Here is a 16003-nt window from a genome sequence, read left to right on the forward strand (position 1 = left end):
AGGAACAAAGATGCTCATTTCTTATCCTGAATCACCATATTAATAAAATACATAGTTCGACAAGCCTATGGGTATTTCAAGTGATTCAGAAAGGCTTTTTTTTTTTCAAAGACATTTTCTGTGTAGTCTTGGTTACCCTAGAACTTGCTCTGTAGACCAGACTGGTATCAAACATACAGAGATCCACCCGCCTCTGCCTCCCAAGTTCTGGAATTAAAGCCACATGCCACTATTGCCTGACCAAAATTGTATCTTATTTACATTTCTCCTTTCCCTTTTCTTTCAAGTTCTCCCATGTACTCTCTCCCAACTTTCCTTCGAATTCATTAACATTCTTTCCATCAATTATTGTTGCATAAGTGTGTGTACGTGTGGACCCAATAGGTTATATTGTATATATGTTTGCAGTGTTGACCATTTGGCCCTGAACAAGCAGTTGGTGTGCTCTTTTCTATGGAGAGCTACCTTTCCCACTCCCACCTTACTCATTTGCCTGTAGTTTTTGTGTAGTGCTAAGGACTTAGGACCTTTTCCGAATTCAGTGTGGCATGTCCATTGGTTTCATCCATTTTAAGTTAACATTTGGGTGGTCATATTGTTAAGACTGAGTTTACTAGGAGACAGTCACATAGCAAAGTCCCACAAAAGCATTTGATAAAATTCCATACAATGCAGTAGTTTTGAGCAAACAAGGATTAGATTTTTCTTTTCTTTATTCAGTAGTGCAGATGTACTTAACAGTTACATGTTACTAAGATTCTTTTATTATAAGTAAAAGCCCTGTTATAACTAACTCTTGTACATTGTACAAACCAAAGGCTTTGTATAAACATGAAACATAAAACATACTTTATGACTACACATACATAAATTCAATAAAAATCAATAGTCTTAGAACCAGTGGATAATGACCTCCCAATGGCTGTATAGTTGAAGTCCCTCTTTCAACTAATCTTGCACATTCTGTATACTCTAGCACCTACCATGACCCCAAAGCCACTTACACGTAGGTCAGAATTATATATAATTAACTAAGGTAATAGCAGTGACTGTGATCCCCCAGCCACTCCTCTTAAAGAACATCAGAACAGTCACAGGCCCAATCCTAAGTCTCTTGCAAGTAGTCATAGCTGATCTGATGAAGATTGTGACTCAGAAAACAATGCTGATCAGATTTCAAAAGAAATACACTTCATGCTAAAATCCTGTGAGCATGCACACACACACACGCACACATACATAAATGTATGGTTTTGGAAGTGTTATGTATAGATGAATATATGTTTAATGATATCCATATATGTATATTAAAATAATATAGCTTATGAAACTGTCAGCAGAAGACCCTTCCTTAATAAATACAATGGAAAACTATCAAGGAAGTGACTGAATTTTAATTTTGGGACTCCAAATACACTTGTTCACACATGCACCCGCACTCATAAAAACGCACAGGTACATAGGCGTGTTTACCACACACACACATACATATAAAAAAATCTAAAAGAAATAATTTTCCATTAATCAATATTATTATTACATTTTATACTCTTGTTTATATAATATAGTTTAAAGAATATAAATCTCATATATGGGAATTGGGATATAACTTAAGGGTAGGTATTTTTGCCCTGCAAGCACAAAACCCTGGAGTTGAGGGTCAAGGTGGGACTTCAATAATCCTAGTAGTACTTTGGCTTTACATTTTTTAGTGTCTTAGTTAGGGTTTTACTGCTGTGAACAGACACCGTGACCAAGGCAACTCTTAAAAGACAACATTTAATTGGGACTGGCTCAGAAGTTCAGTCCATTATCATCAAGGTGGGAACATGACAGCATCCAGGCAGACAGACGTGGTATAGGAGGAGATGAGAGTTCTACATCTTCATCTAAAGGCAGATCAGAGAAGACTGGTTCCCACATGTTTAGGAGGAGGGTCTCTTTGCCCATCCCCACAGTGACACACTTCCTGCAACATGGCCACATCTCCAAATAGTGCCACTCCATGAGCCAACCATATTCAAACTACCACATTCCACTCTCTGGTCCCTACACGCTTGTTCAAACACATGAGTCTATAGGAGCTATGCCTGGCCATAGCATAATAAAAAATATATATATGTTTAATCCAACTTCCAAAGTTCCCATTGTCTATAGCAGTCTCAACAATGTTAAAAGTTCAAAGTCTCTTCTGAGATTCGTATAATCACTTAACTGTAATCCCCAAAGCAAGACAAGAAACCAACTGGGCACACTCTGAACTCTACATCTCCATGCCTGATGTCAAAGCAGTCTTCAGATCTCCAACTTCTTTTTCATCTTTGTTAACTACAACAAACTTTTTCTCCTGCCCTGTTTCCACTCCGTGTTATCAGCTTTCTTTGCAAGTATTCCACAGCTCTGGCATCTTTAACATCTTGGGGCTTCCAAAGCAACTTCAGATTCACAGCTTCTGGTTCCAATGACTGACATCCACACATGATCTTCTGGACTTCACCACCACTTCTCCAGCTCTGCCATCTACAGCACTTTAGGCTCTTGTTGATTCCACTCCACTCCACTGCTGCTGCTGTCCTTGGCGGTCATCCCATGATATTGGCATTTCCAATACACTGGAGTCTTCTGCTGCAAGGAGGCTGCTGGGGATGGTGGCACAGTAGACTCTCTCCAGGGTGTCAAACCTCAACTTCTTTGTATGAGCCCTTCAGTCCTGGGCCATCAACTGCAACTGAGGCTCTGCCTTCATCAGTACCTTCCATTGACTCTAACAGTGCCAAGCCTCAGATGATTATCCCTTCAGACCTTCACACTTGGGTGGTTCTTACACATTACCAAGTCCAGCTGCAGCATGAGGAACAACCTTGGCTATCTCTGGAATATGGCTTTTTTGTACTATCAGAAACATTTCCCAGAAGATTTTGCCTCAGTAATGCTGGTGTCTTCTTAATCACTGCTAACTTCTTAGCTCCAGTTAACCAGCATCAGTTGTCAGAGTAATCCTTTCTATTCTTGACTCTTAACCCAGAGCCACATGGCCAAAGCTGTGGAGTTCTGCTTGCTGGGGCTAGAACATGGCCCTGTTATTCTATTACCAGCTTTCTGTTTTCCAACTCCCTCATTGCCTAAACCTGGCTGTACTGGAACTTGCTCTGTAAATTGACCTTGAACTGAGAGATCTCCATGGCTGTTTCCTATATGCTGGGAATAAAGATGTGTACCACCATGCCTGGGCCTAAGCTTTTCATTACCACTCAAGATTCAGATCAAAAGACAGTGTCATCTGGGGATGGTGGCACATACCTTTAATCCCAGCACTCGGAGGCAGAGGCAGGCGGATTTCTGAGTTCGAGACCAGCCTGGTCTACAAAGTGAGTTCCAGGACAGCCAGGGCTATACAGAGAAACCCTGTCTCGGGGAAAAAAAAAAAAAGTGTCTTCCAACCCTAATATCTGGATCACGAGTGTGCCCAATATTTCTGGATTGTAATTGTGCAGACCTGGACCATGTGGTTTCAGTGGATAAGAATTTCAGTATGTGACCTAGAGACTGTTTGTATGTTATTTTGGTGAAGAGTGTGAGTGTGGCTGCTTTTTGCCCTTGTCTGAAGAGTCTACCTAAGGCTAAAGAGATTTATATTAATTGCATTGACAAAGGAAGTCTCAAAAAAAGTCCAGCAGATACTTTGTTCTCTGCTTTAGTCTTTTTTAAAAATTAGTTCATTTATTTACATTCCAGCCATCGCAATCCCCTACCAGAGTTTCTCATTTCCATTTCTCCTCCCACTTTCCTCTGAGAGGGTGATTCCCCCTCACCCACCACTAGGCATCCCCTTTCCCTGGACCTTCAAGTGTCTAGGGGATTAGGCACATCTTCTCCCACTGAGACAAGTCCAGGCAGCCCTCTTCAATATATGTGCTGGGGGCCTCTGCTTTAGTCTTATGAAGAGCATTGTTATAAAAGGAAGTAATCTGAGAAAGGAAAAATATAAAATGTATGGTTCAAGTAATAAAGGAGCACCAGGAAGTGAAATGGATGGAGCTGAATCCTATGTTCAAGGATTTAAACATGTTAAGGAAATGGAATGTAGTGGCTGGAATATGTTTGGCCTAGGGAGTGTCACTATTAGAATATGTGGCCTTGTTGGAGCAGGTGTAGCCTTGTTGGAGGAACTGTGTCGCTGTGGAGTAGGCAATAAGACCCTCATCTTAACCACATGGGAGCCAGTCTTCTCCTAGAAGCCTTCAGATGAAGCTGTAGAACTCTCAGCAACAAAGTCTTCCATATTCCTAATTGGATAGCCCTTTAAGCCCCACTTAAAGCATTCTACTGATTTTCAATATCCACATTCTTCCAAAAAAATAAGCATGGTCAGGCCTACCACTGCAATATCTCACTCCTGATACCAACTTCTGTCTTAGTTAGGGTTTTACTGCTATGAACAGACACCATGACCAAGGCAACTTTTATAAGGGCAACATTAAATCGGGGCTGGCTTACAGGTTCAGTGGTTCAGTCCATTATGATGAAGGCAGCATCCAGGCAGACATGCTGCTCAGCTCCAGGAGGAGCTGAGAAAAAAAAAAAAAAAAACATGAATTTGAAGGAGAATAGAGAGGGGGCATGAGGGATGGCTCAAGGGAAGAAAGGGAAGGTGTAAATATTATAATTAAACAATCTGAAAAGTAAAACAATTTTAAAAGAAATTGAAAATGATCCATCCAAGACCTTTCTATAATAAAACACCTGTTACTATCAATGGTTCTGTATATGACTAAGCTTTTTTGTTCCTCCCCCCCCACAGCAATTCATGTGTGAAATTTACTTTCTAGACTTATTGAGAAGTTAAAGAGCAAATCGAAACCCAATTTTTGAATGCTTTCTAATTTAGATTTTTGAACATTAATATTACTACATTAGACATATTAATGAAATGTGTCCTTGAATCTTTACAATTTATAAAAGCTAAAATTAAACAAAAAGCCTGTTATACAAAGGTCAGGTTACTTTAAAATAGGTACTTTATTCTCATTCTGTGTTCAATCCTTTTTTTTTTTTAAGATTTAATGTTCTAAGCACTATTATAAAACATCAGTCAGACTTGTCTCTTTCAAGGGTTTAGGACAGAAGCTATCAAGACAATACAAAAAGGCAATGTAGCAGATCTGAACCCACGCACACAAGGGCGTGTCTTCATGTCACTAGTGTAGGAGTTCCCGGGGGCAGGAGGGGGAGGGGGACCGGGAAAGGGAATAACATTTGAAATGTAAATAAAGAAAATATTCAATAAAAAATTTAAAAAATAAAAAAATAAAATAAAATAAAACATCAGTCAGAATGTCCAATTTGTATAACAATTTCTAATTGCTTATTGTAACATTTTATTTCTATAATAATTTCCCTCATATATTTACAGTATGTTTGGCCTTTGTGAAATATTTGTTGTAATTCATTATTCAATCTTCTTTCTCCTTCTTTTTAGACCAGTGTGTGGAATAAGGGGGAAAACTCTGATAATTAACCTACCTGGTAGCAAGAAAGGATCTCAGGTAAGCATTCTTTACACTAAATGGATGGCGTTTTATGAATGGACTTTTAATCAACTGTGAGAGTAAACAACCAAAAAGTTGAATACACCATAAGAATGCTCACTGCTGACACTAATCACAAATTCAAGTTATTCCCAAACAGCGCCCTCAAATTTCATAATTCATAGAATTATGAAAAATCATTAGAATCATAGGATTTACTAACACATAATATACATACAGTTACGGTTTATAGACGGAAAGAAGAAAGATTAAAATGAACCAACAGAAGTAGATTGGGGTCTATTTAAACATACCAGATGCAGAGCTTCCTTTGTCTCCTTCCTGTGTATTCATGATTTGTTTATCTCCATAATTTTAGTCTTTATCTCTTTAGTCTCCAATATCTTTCAGAGGCAAAGTCATGCCAAACCTGCATTGTAATTCACATTGTTAGGCAATCTGGCTGCCCAAGTCCTCTGGCAAACAAGAACACTCTCAGACAGTCTAGTGTACTAGAAGTCTCCCTTCTAGTAGCTAAAGGCAAGGCTAAACTCTTTCTGAGTGATAATCCTGCACTACATTTGGTATGGTATTGTCTGGTCTTTGGGTAAGGACTTTTACCAAACAATTAACATTACTCAGAGATATATTTACTGTAACATTTATATCACTTAATACAGCAATATTATTAAGGAGAATATGCCTGATTTGCAAGCAGGAACATGAAATATGGTTAGATTTAAAGAAACATGTAATCTAACCTTTAAAGACATTATGTATGGTTTCATATTTTAAGTTATTCATTTATTACCTTGATCTCTTGTTGTTTGTACTATATGACATTCATGTAGTACTGTATATCAGAAATTGCCTGAAACAATTTCCAGTTCTTTGTTGGTCAATCATTTTCTGTTGGTGTTACACATTTAAGGAGGCTCTAATTTACTTTCCAAATATATTTGGCCAACAATATCAGTAGTGCTATGGTAATAGTAATGCCATTATAGCATACCTAGATATAGAAATTATACAACTGAAAAAATAAACTCCAAATATATTGGATTAAAGTAGGATCAGAAAAATACTGAATTACTGGAGTTTGTAAAAGTAACTGTTATTTGCCAGATGTAATTGTCATCTGCAAGGCCAACTGCTAAATAAACTCATCCTTTCTAGCCATTTCTGAACTCTGGCTAGTTGGTTCAACTCAGCTGTTCTGGCTCAAATTCCTCTCCAAACTGACTGATTCTATCTGGCTTCTCTCAGCTTCTCACTGAATTGGTCTCAAACTATCTCTGACGATTTGTTCTAATCTTTTGGCTCCTTCTTATTCCCTGGCTTCAACTGCCTCTGTTGACCTGCATTGGACTACATTCAACTCCACTGCACTGTGCCACTCTACTAACTCCCAGATGAATCACCAAACTCAGTTCCACTTACCTGAACTGACTGTACTGAGCTCTCTCTTCCCATTCTCTTGTTTTTTTTTTTTTTTAATTATTCTTTAAACCTTTTTTACAGTCCAGACTTCATCTTCCTCCCAGACTACCCACCAACTGCTCCCCCATCCCATACCTCCTCTCCCCACCCCCCATCTCCAAGAGGATACCCCCACCCCCCACCCATCAGACCTCCCCACTCCTTGGGGCCTCAAGTCTCTTGGGGATTAGATGCATCTTCTCTCACTGAGGTTAGACCAGGCAGTCCTCTGCTGTATATGTGTCAGGGGCCTCATATCAGCTGGTGTATGCTGCCTGGTTGATGGCTCAGTGTCTGAGAGATCTCGGGATCCAGGTCAGTTGAGACTGCCATTCTTCCTCTAGAGTCACCCTCCTTCTCAGCTTTTTCGAGCTTTTCCCCCAATTCAATCACAGGTCCCCAGCTTCCATTCATTGGTTGGGTGCTAGTATCTGCATCTGACTCTTTCAGCTGCTTGTTGGGCCAGTCATGCTAGGTTCATGTCTATAAACACATGACAACATTAGTAATGCTGTGTCAGGGCCCCAATCCTCACTTGAGTTGGGTCCCAATTGGGGCCTTTCACTGGACCTCCTTTCTCTCATGCTCTTCGCCACTTTTATCCCTGCAGTTCCTTCAGACAGGAACAATTCTGGGACACAGCTTTTGACTGTGGAATGACAACCCCATCTGCTTTCTTCTCCCTCCCAAGTGGGATTTATGCATCCTCACTTAGGTCCTTCAGTTTCTTAACCTTCTTGAATTTTGTGGGTTGTATCCTGGGTATTTTGTACTTTTGTGGCTCATATCCACTTATTAGTGAGTACATTCCATGCTATCTCTGACTCATTCTGTGAAACCATTCTCTGATTTGTCACTTTGTCTGCCCCTCAATTAGACATCATTGTTTGGGATTAAAGGTATGTACTAAAGAATTCCATACAGAGGGATTAAAGGTGTGTACTAAGAGTGTTTCTGCATTCCAGCTGGATCACAAAGGCCTAGAAGGTCTTTGGATGTGATCAGATCACCCATATTGCTGGATTAAAGTTCCTCTACAAGAGTTCTCTTCACAGTAACAGTTAACTGATGCATCATTATATCAGATGACCAGAATGTCTTCTGCAGTGATGTTGCTCAGCTTTCTAGGCTTGTCAGTTTTCAAATATTGGTTCAGCAATATGTGACTTTACCATTTCAAGTGTTCATTATACTTGTGATATTAATCATTACCTATCTTGTTTTGAGCCTCTTTTAACACTTAAATGTAAAATTTTCTGTGTTACATAATTTTTCTTTAATTCTTCCACTTTTGGCTTCCATTCCTCCTTTCATTTATACTCATCCAAAGTTTTACATCTTTGACAATTAGTGCTATTGGCCTAACATTTTATATTGCAGCAAGACACTGTCATCTCAAAAATTCACATATAAGAACCACACAATCATTTAAAAAATAATAAAGTTTTAAGAAAGTCATTTTTTACCCATGAAAGAAATTACAGAGACTAAGTTTGGAGCTAAGACGAAAGGATGGACTATCCAGAGACTACCCTACCCGGGGATCCATCCCATAATCAGCCACCAAACCCAGACACTAATGCATATGCCAGCAAGATTTTGCTGAAGGGACCCTGATATAGCTGTCTCTTGTGAGGCTATGCCAGTGCCAGGCAAATACAGAAGTGGCTGCTCACAGTCCTCTATAGGATGGAACACAGGGCCCCCAATGGAGAGGCTAGAGAAAGGAGAAGCTAGAGAAAGTACCCAAGGAGCTGAAGGGGTCTGCAACCGTATAGGTAGAACAACAATATGAACTAACCAGTACCCCCAGAGCTCGTGTCTCTAGCTGCATATGTAGCAGAAGATGGCCTAGTTGGCCATCATTAGGAAGAGAGTCCCCTTGGTCTTGCAAACTTTATATGCCCCAGTACAGGGGAATGCCAGGGCCAAAAAGGGGGAGTGGATGGGTAGGGGAGCAGGGCAGGGGGAGGGTATAGGAAACTTTCAGAATAGCATTTGAAATGTTATCTAATCAAAAAAAAAAAAGAATCAAAAAAAAGTCTTTTTTTTTTTAAGCTATATATGTAACTATTCTCAATGGGGCATTCGTGGCATAGGTTAGAGATACTCCTGATAGTACCTCTCACTCACTGCACACCTATTTGCATGGTAGGGTTACACAGATAAAGAACTAGTGGACTGTATCACCAATTAGGCAATACTGTAGCATCCACTATCAAGTCTAGCTTGTCCAGATGCAGTAAGGGCAAAAGTGAACATCGCTGACTGAATTCTGACTTCCTCCCATCCCCCAAATTAAAGATATATTTAACATCCTCTTGCTTAGAAATTGTCTCCTATTCTGGCGCCCACTGTGCTGTGTCCACTGTGTCAGGTTAAAAAAAAACAGTTATGAGTGTCTTTGTCCAAGTTCCCCTTTCCTGCAAAAGTGAAAATAATCCAACCGGCAGGAATGTTCCTCATTCATCTGCCCTCCAATGTTGAGTGTGAAGAGATACTCATAAAGGCATGTAAGAGCCCTTCATAATTCCCCTGTGAAGAGAAAGACAAAACTATTATTCCTAGGGTGAAATGCTAAAACTTATTTTTATCCTCAGGAGTTACCCACATCAATCTTTTTTTACATTTGGTAGATGGAGCAGAGCCCTAAAAATCACACTTTATTTTTTCTCTCTGGCAAACCAACATCAATCTTAATGTATATAGACCTTTCCCCCTTTAGAATATTAGTGTTCTATAGTTTCTGACTTATTTGTAGGCAGATAGAACAGTTATTGTTGATGTTTTATGACTCAGAGGGTGCAAATGAATATATCTTAATTCACCCTATCTTGCTTTCCTGTAAGTAGCTTGTATCCACTTACCTGTTATGCCCATGTAGCCAATTTAATCATCCAGAGTGGATGTGATCACAGCCAATTCCTAATCCTAGGAGAGAGTTCTTTGGATGGACATAGACATATTTTACTTTAATACACACCCTTGAATTCCCAGAATGACTTCAATTGCCCCATGCATCAATGTCTCCAATATATAAGTTTCCATAGCTTTACTTCCTGAATATGTAGTTATACCATTGAACGTTTCCCAGAAGTTAGAAAAGTAATTGTATACGTATAGCTGAGATACAACATAGAGGTATAGATTATGCTGGCAAATCACGGGCCCTTGGAAGATGTTATGGTTCAAACATGAATTTTTTTTTATTTTCTTCAGCCAGCTGCAAAGTTGGAACATTCCAAAAGATGAGCCTCACTAATGAGTACTTGTACTTCAAGTGATTCCTAAAACCACGTACTAATTCACAAGGATTCACAGAGCTGACAGGTGTTATAGCTAGTATCTATATGGGGAGGTAGTGTGGATTAAAATTATGAAGGGAAAAGCTCACAGGGCAGACATAAGATGTTTTCATTGTCTGCTCTCCTTTGGAATCAAGCACATGTTACCATCCTGTTCCTGACACAGTGGCAATAGACATGCAGATCATTGCTGATGAGAAATGCCAACCTGAGCCTTTGGTACCCATAGTTTTCAGGATATATGGTAGTCAAAAATGCCAGCACATAAAAATACTTTATCAGACATGACATTCTGATGTCTGGAGATAGCCTCAGGAAGCTGAAAGAAAATATCAAAACTCGGTTTCATCAAGATTATATTCTTTACAATATACTGCTTTTCATTTGTTTGTTTTGTTGGTTGGTTTTCTGTTTGTTTTTGTTTTTGTTTTTCAAGACAGGATTTCTTTGTATAGCCTTGGCTATACTAGAACTAGGTCTGTAGACCAGGCTGGCCTGGAACTCACAGAGATCTGCCTACCTCTGCCTCCTGAGTACTGGGATTAAAGGTGTGCACTACTACGTCCAGGCTACTATATATTGTTTAAATGGTAAGCAACTGAGCAGAGAATCAAAAATTAGTCATCTTTCAAGCTATGGCATTAATGCTTCTATATTTTTTAAGATATTTCTATACCTGTAGACTTTATTAAGCTGTTGCTTTAGTGTGAAAGAGAAAGAATTCCACCTATTTCCTTGCCTATTGTTTTTTGGAGATGCATTATAGGTAACAATAGCACATGAAGAAAAGATTATATAGATTTCTGTTCACAACTCTATACAACTTTATTTCTATTTTTACTGATTGCATAGTGTTATGTAGTAGCTATACTAGTCTTTATAATTTATGGTAATAAAATTTCAGTCTGAACAAAGAAAACTGATTTTTTTTTCTTTTTTTAATTTAATTTTATTTTTTCCTTACTTTACATTTTACATCCTGCTCACTACCCCCTCCCATTCACCCCCTTTCACAATCCTTCCTCCTTACCCTCTCCCCTTCTCCTCTGAGTGGGTATAGACATCCTGTGTATCCCCCAACTCTGGCATTTAGGGTCTTTGCAAGGCTAGTCACTTCCTCTCCCACTGAGACCAGACAAGGCAGCCCAGCTAGAATATATACCATGTACAGACAACAGCTTTTGGATAGCACCCCCACACACTCTAGTCGTTTGGGCCCCATATGAAGACCAAACTGCACATCTGCTACATAAGTATGGAGAGGCCTAGGTCCAGTACATGTATGTTGTTTTTTTTATTGAATATTTTATTTATTTACTTTTCAAATGTTATCCACTTTCATGGTTTCCCCTCAGGAAATCCTCTATCCAATCCCCCTCCACCTGCTTCTATGAGGGTGCTTCCCTATGCACCCACCCACTCCTGCCTCCCTGCCCTGGCATTCCCCTACATTTGGACATCGAGCCTTCCCAGACCAAGGGCCTCTCCTCCCATTGATGTCTAACAAGGCCATCCTCTGTACATATGCAGCTGGAGCCTTTGGTTTGTAGTTCAGACTCTGAGAACACCAAGGGTTCAGGTTAGTTGATTCTATTGGTCTTCCTGTGTAGTTCCTATCCCTTTCAGGCTGCAATCCTTCCTCTTATTCTTCCATAAAAGTCCCAAAGCTTCATCCACTGTTTGACAGTGGTGTCTGTATCTGTCTGAGGCAGTTTCCCAGAGGACAACATGTTCCTGTCTGCAAGCATAACAGAGTATCATTAATAGTGTCAGGAATTGGTGTTTGCCCATTGGGTAGGTCTCAAGTTGAGCCAGTTATTGGTTGGCCATTCCCTCAGTCTCTACTCCATCTCCTGATTCTTTATTTCTTGTAGACAGGATAAATTTAGGATTGAAAGTTTTGTGGGTGTGTTGGTGTCTGTCGCTCCACTGGGGTTCCTCCCTGGCTATAAGAGTTCCACATTCCCAATGTAGTGAGTCACAGCTAAAGTCACCCCCATTGAATCTTGGGTGCCTCCCTTATGCCAAGGCTGTCTCATTCTGGAGACGCCCTCTACTTTTTCACCCCCAACAGTTGCAGAATTCCATTCATTCTCATGGCCATCTAGCCATCTCTCCTATCCTTCCCCACACCTGTTCCTGAACCCTGCCTCTTTCCCTCCCCATCTTCTTCCCTCCCAGTTCCATCCCACTTCTGTCTCTTGGAACTATTTCATTTCCTCTTCTGAGGGAGATTCTGGCATCCTCACTTTGGCTTTCCTTCTTGTTTAGTTTCTTTGGGTCTGTGGAGTATAGCATAGTACTTGTATTTTATGGCTAATATCCACTTATAATATCATGTATATCCTTTCGGGGCTGGGTTACCTCAGAACGTTTTTCTCAAGTTCCATCCATTTGCCTGCAAAATTCATGATGTCTTTGTTTTTAATAGCTGAGTAGTATTCCATTGTGTAGATGTATAACATTTTCTTTAATGAAGTTTGTTAGATCAAAGTGTCACTCTAGCAAAACATCAGAAAACTCTCATGCCTTTCAATTCTTTCTATATAAAGCACAAATAAATCCAAAGGTATATAAAAATTATACTTTGAAAGCATAGTGTGCATTCACTTAAGCACCAGAACCTTTAACATGAAAAATACTATATGCTGTGATATTTTCACATTTCACATTAAAAGATGTTTCAGATATGACTCATTCTTGAGATGGATAGAAATACAAGTCTAAAAAATAGAAAGAAATACAAATCCAAAAATAGGAACCAATACAACACCTGGTGGTGGTGGCGACAAATACCTTTAATCCCACTACTCAGGAGGCAGAGGCAGATGGATCTCTGAGTTCAAGGCCAGCCTGGTCTACAGAATGAGTTCCAGGATAGCCAAGGCTATACAGAGAAACACTTTCCCAAAAAAGAATCAGTTTGACTGTCACCATTTTATATGTTTGTTTACAAGCCTAACTTTTTTCTTTTTTTTTTCTTTTTTCTTCTTTTTTATTTTATTTTTTTTATTTTTATTTTTTTTTATTTTTTTGGTCTCTGGGCAGGAATGCTTTCAGTTCATACTGCCAGCTCTACCTCATGCCATTGACCTTTTACGTGATGCCATTGTAAAAGTAAAGGAGGTGCATGATGAACTTGAAGATTTACCTTCCCCACCACCTCCTCTCTCTCCACCTCCTACAACTAGCCCACATAAACAGACAGAAGACAAAGGAGTTCAGTGTGAAGAAGAAGAAGAAGAAAAGAAAGACAGTGGTGTAGCTTCAACAGAAGATAGTTCCTCATCACATATAACTGCAGCAGCTCTTGCTGCAAAGGTAAGTCTACTGGAAAATACAGCATTCTGAAGCACCCATGCCTACATTACTGATATCATCCCTCTTTCTATCTCATCCTTCCATGAGTTAATACTTCCTGAAAGCATCCTAAAAATAGAACTAGAATATCCATTACATTCTATCAATGTCTCTGTCCTGGTACAGATTCTTTGTAAGCACTAAAGTTAGGATGAGCTCTGAGGCACTAATGATATGTCATTGCCTAATGAAATAACAGCTACATGATAAACAACATAACATTTAAATTTTTAAAGTTGCTGTTTTTATTAAATGTATAATGATTGTGTATTTAGAACATCAAACGTCTACAGATTCTTAAAGAGATAGAAAACAAAAGTAAAAGACCTTAGATGACTCTTGAAATTAGTTTAAAAGAGTAATTTAACGTTATACCAGGTATGAAGGTATGGAACCCAAAAAGGTCAAGTTGAAAAATTACCTTCCACAAAAAAATTTCAAACACAGCAGCTTTTGAATTTTCCTCAACTAAATATTTACTCAAATATTAACAAACATATATTATCCTAGTGAAATAGAGAAGAAATAAATATATTTTACTTTTAATTTAGTAAAGTAATTTAAATTTTAAAATGACACTAAAGTTTAAATGACACAAATTTTCTTTAGATGAATTTTGAAATAAATATAATACCAGGAGCTATTTGAGTAAATTTGGTCATCTTAATATCTCAGAACATAATTTATGATATATTTATACCTAGAGAGATCCAGTTGCTTTGATTTCCTATCTTTAAAAAGTAGCATATCATTCTTAGGAGTGATAATAACTTCCTGGTAGATATTTTACAAGTTGAAAATTTAATTACTATATGAAATTAGATAGGTCATATAAATATTTTGGATATGACCATAGAAAAATCTCTTTTAATTTTTAAAAAGTTTGTTTGCTCCTTTATTAAATGAACAATATAAGAAAGTCGTAACTTTGTTACTATTTTTCTAGCACTTAGGAAAATACAGTTTTTCAATAATAGTTCAGAGCAATAACCAGGATTTATTGAGCTGTAAGAACTTTGATAAAGTCAAGGTCTAAACATACTTAGTCAAATCATCTTTTCTGCAGTATATAATTCCTTGATACTACTTTATAGCTATATTAGTAAATGCTACTAATATCAGTTTTCAAATCTATAAAACTTTTTCATATGGCTTTGTTCTGAATTCCTTATTGAAATTAAACAGATTAGAATCACATCTAAATCCTTTTCATCTAATGATTCATTAGGTAATCATTAGTTCTTTCATTGAACACTGTCGATAGATTGATTCTGTCTGTAGATCATTCAATAATCTATTAAATTTTAATCATACCATTAAGTATTGAAGTAGAATTTTTTAGTAGAACCAATTAATAAAAATTCATTCATTTTTAAATCATTATATGTTCTTTCTTTTTTACCCATCAGGGTAAAAAAGACCATTAATTTTGGTTGTAAAGGAAAATACTTACAACATATAAAATCAAAGCTGATTTTGTCACTTTGACTTTTAAAAATTTGGCACCTCATTGTTCCCTTTGTTTTCATTTTTTCTTTGGTCATTTTGCTTATATAAATTCATGTTTTACTCTCATTGTATTCATAATTGTTATGTGTTATACATTAGAAGCATCCATTCTACACCAGTCCTGCTCTTTTCATGGCAAATCATGGGCAGCCCATCCCTGGTCTCATCAGTTATTCCCATCATGCAACAGGCAGTGCAGATAAACGGGTAAGACAGTGCATTTTGAATAATGATTTTGGAACTATATATCATACTTCTTTATTTGGAGTTGGGCTATAACATGTGGAAGATGAGTTATTTTATTGTGAAAGATCTTCAGGGTCATTGATCATAATGATAACCTTTATGCTTAACTTTCTCTGATATCATTAAAATTCTATATTCTGTAATAATGATTTTTCAGTACCTGCTTTCAAGAAATTCATTGCTCTGGAAGTCAGGTTTTGGATCTTTGATCTTTTGGGGTTTTTTTAATGTTTGTTTGTTTGTTTGTTTGTTTGTTTTAATAGGTTTTTAATACCTTTAAATAAATTGCCTAGCTTAATTTGTATGTCCTCTTAGGTGGATTACATTGTGTCTTAACATCTAAAAAGCTTGATCAAGCTAATATTTAATTTGTAATGGCTTTATTTTGTTCATGAACTTTGCACCTCATCTTGTTTTCTTTAACTGCGTTCTCATTGCAACTACTGACAGCTCAGTAGGCAAATTCCATAATTATTAATCTTTAGAAACAGGCATCTAAAGATACATATTACTTTTCTACCCAAGAAAAACAAAGAAAGATTTAAAATTAAAATTATTAGATATAAATCACTTAAC

General features: G+C 37.8%; 1 protein-coding gene across 16 annotated transcripts in view; it reads left to right on the forward strand.

Moving 5' to 3' along the window:
- Positions 1-16003, forward strand: part of Gphn (gephyrin) — a 460638-nt gene that overhangs the window by 246287 nt on the left and 198348 nt on the right. For 9 of the 16 annotated variants that reach the window (XM_029484280.2, XM_085830494.1, XM_029484283.2 and 6 more), the window contains 2 exons: positions 5480-5546; positions 13361-13633. In XM_029484280.2, coding sequence (XP_029340140.1) covers positions 5480-5546; positions 13361-13633 — 340 coding nt within the window. Of the gene's footprint in view, positions 1-5479; positions 5547-13360; positions 13634-15280; positions 15389-16003 lie in introns of all 16 variants that reach the window. The other 7 variants (XM_029484276.2, XM_085830493.1, XM_029484278.2 and 4 more) reach the window with 1 other exon arrangement.

Source organism: Mus caroli, unplaced genomic scaffold (genome assembly GCF_978045245.1).
Source record: "Mus caroli unplaced genomic scaffold, Mus_caroli_1 scaffold_14, whole genome shotgun sequence".
In the NCBI taxonomy this organism is placed as follows: Eukaryota; Metazoa; Chordata; class Mammalia; order Rodentia; family Muridae; genus Mus; species Mus caroli.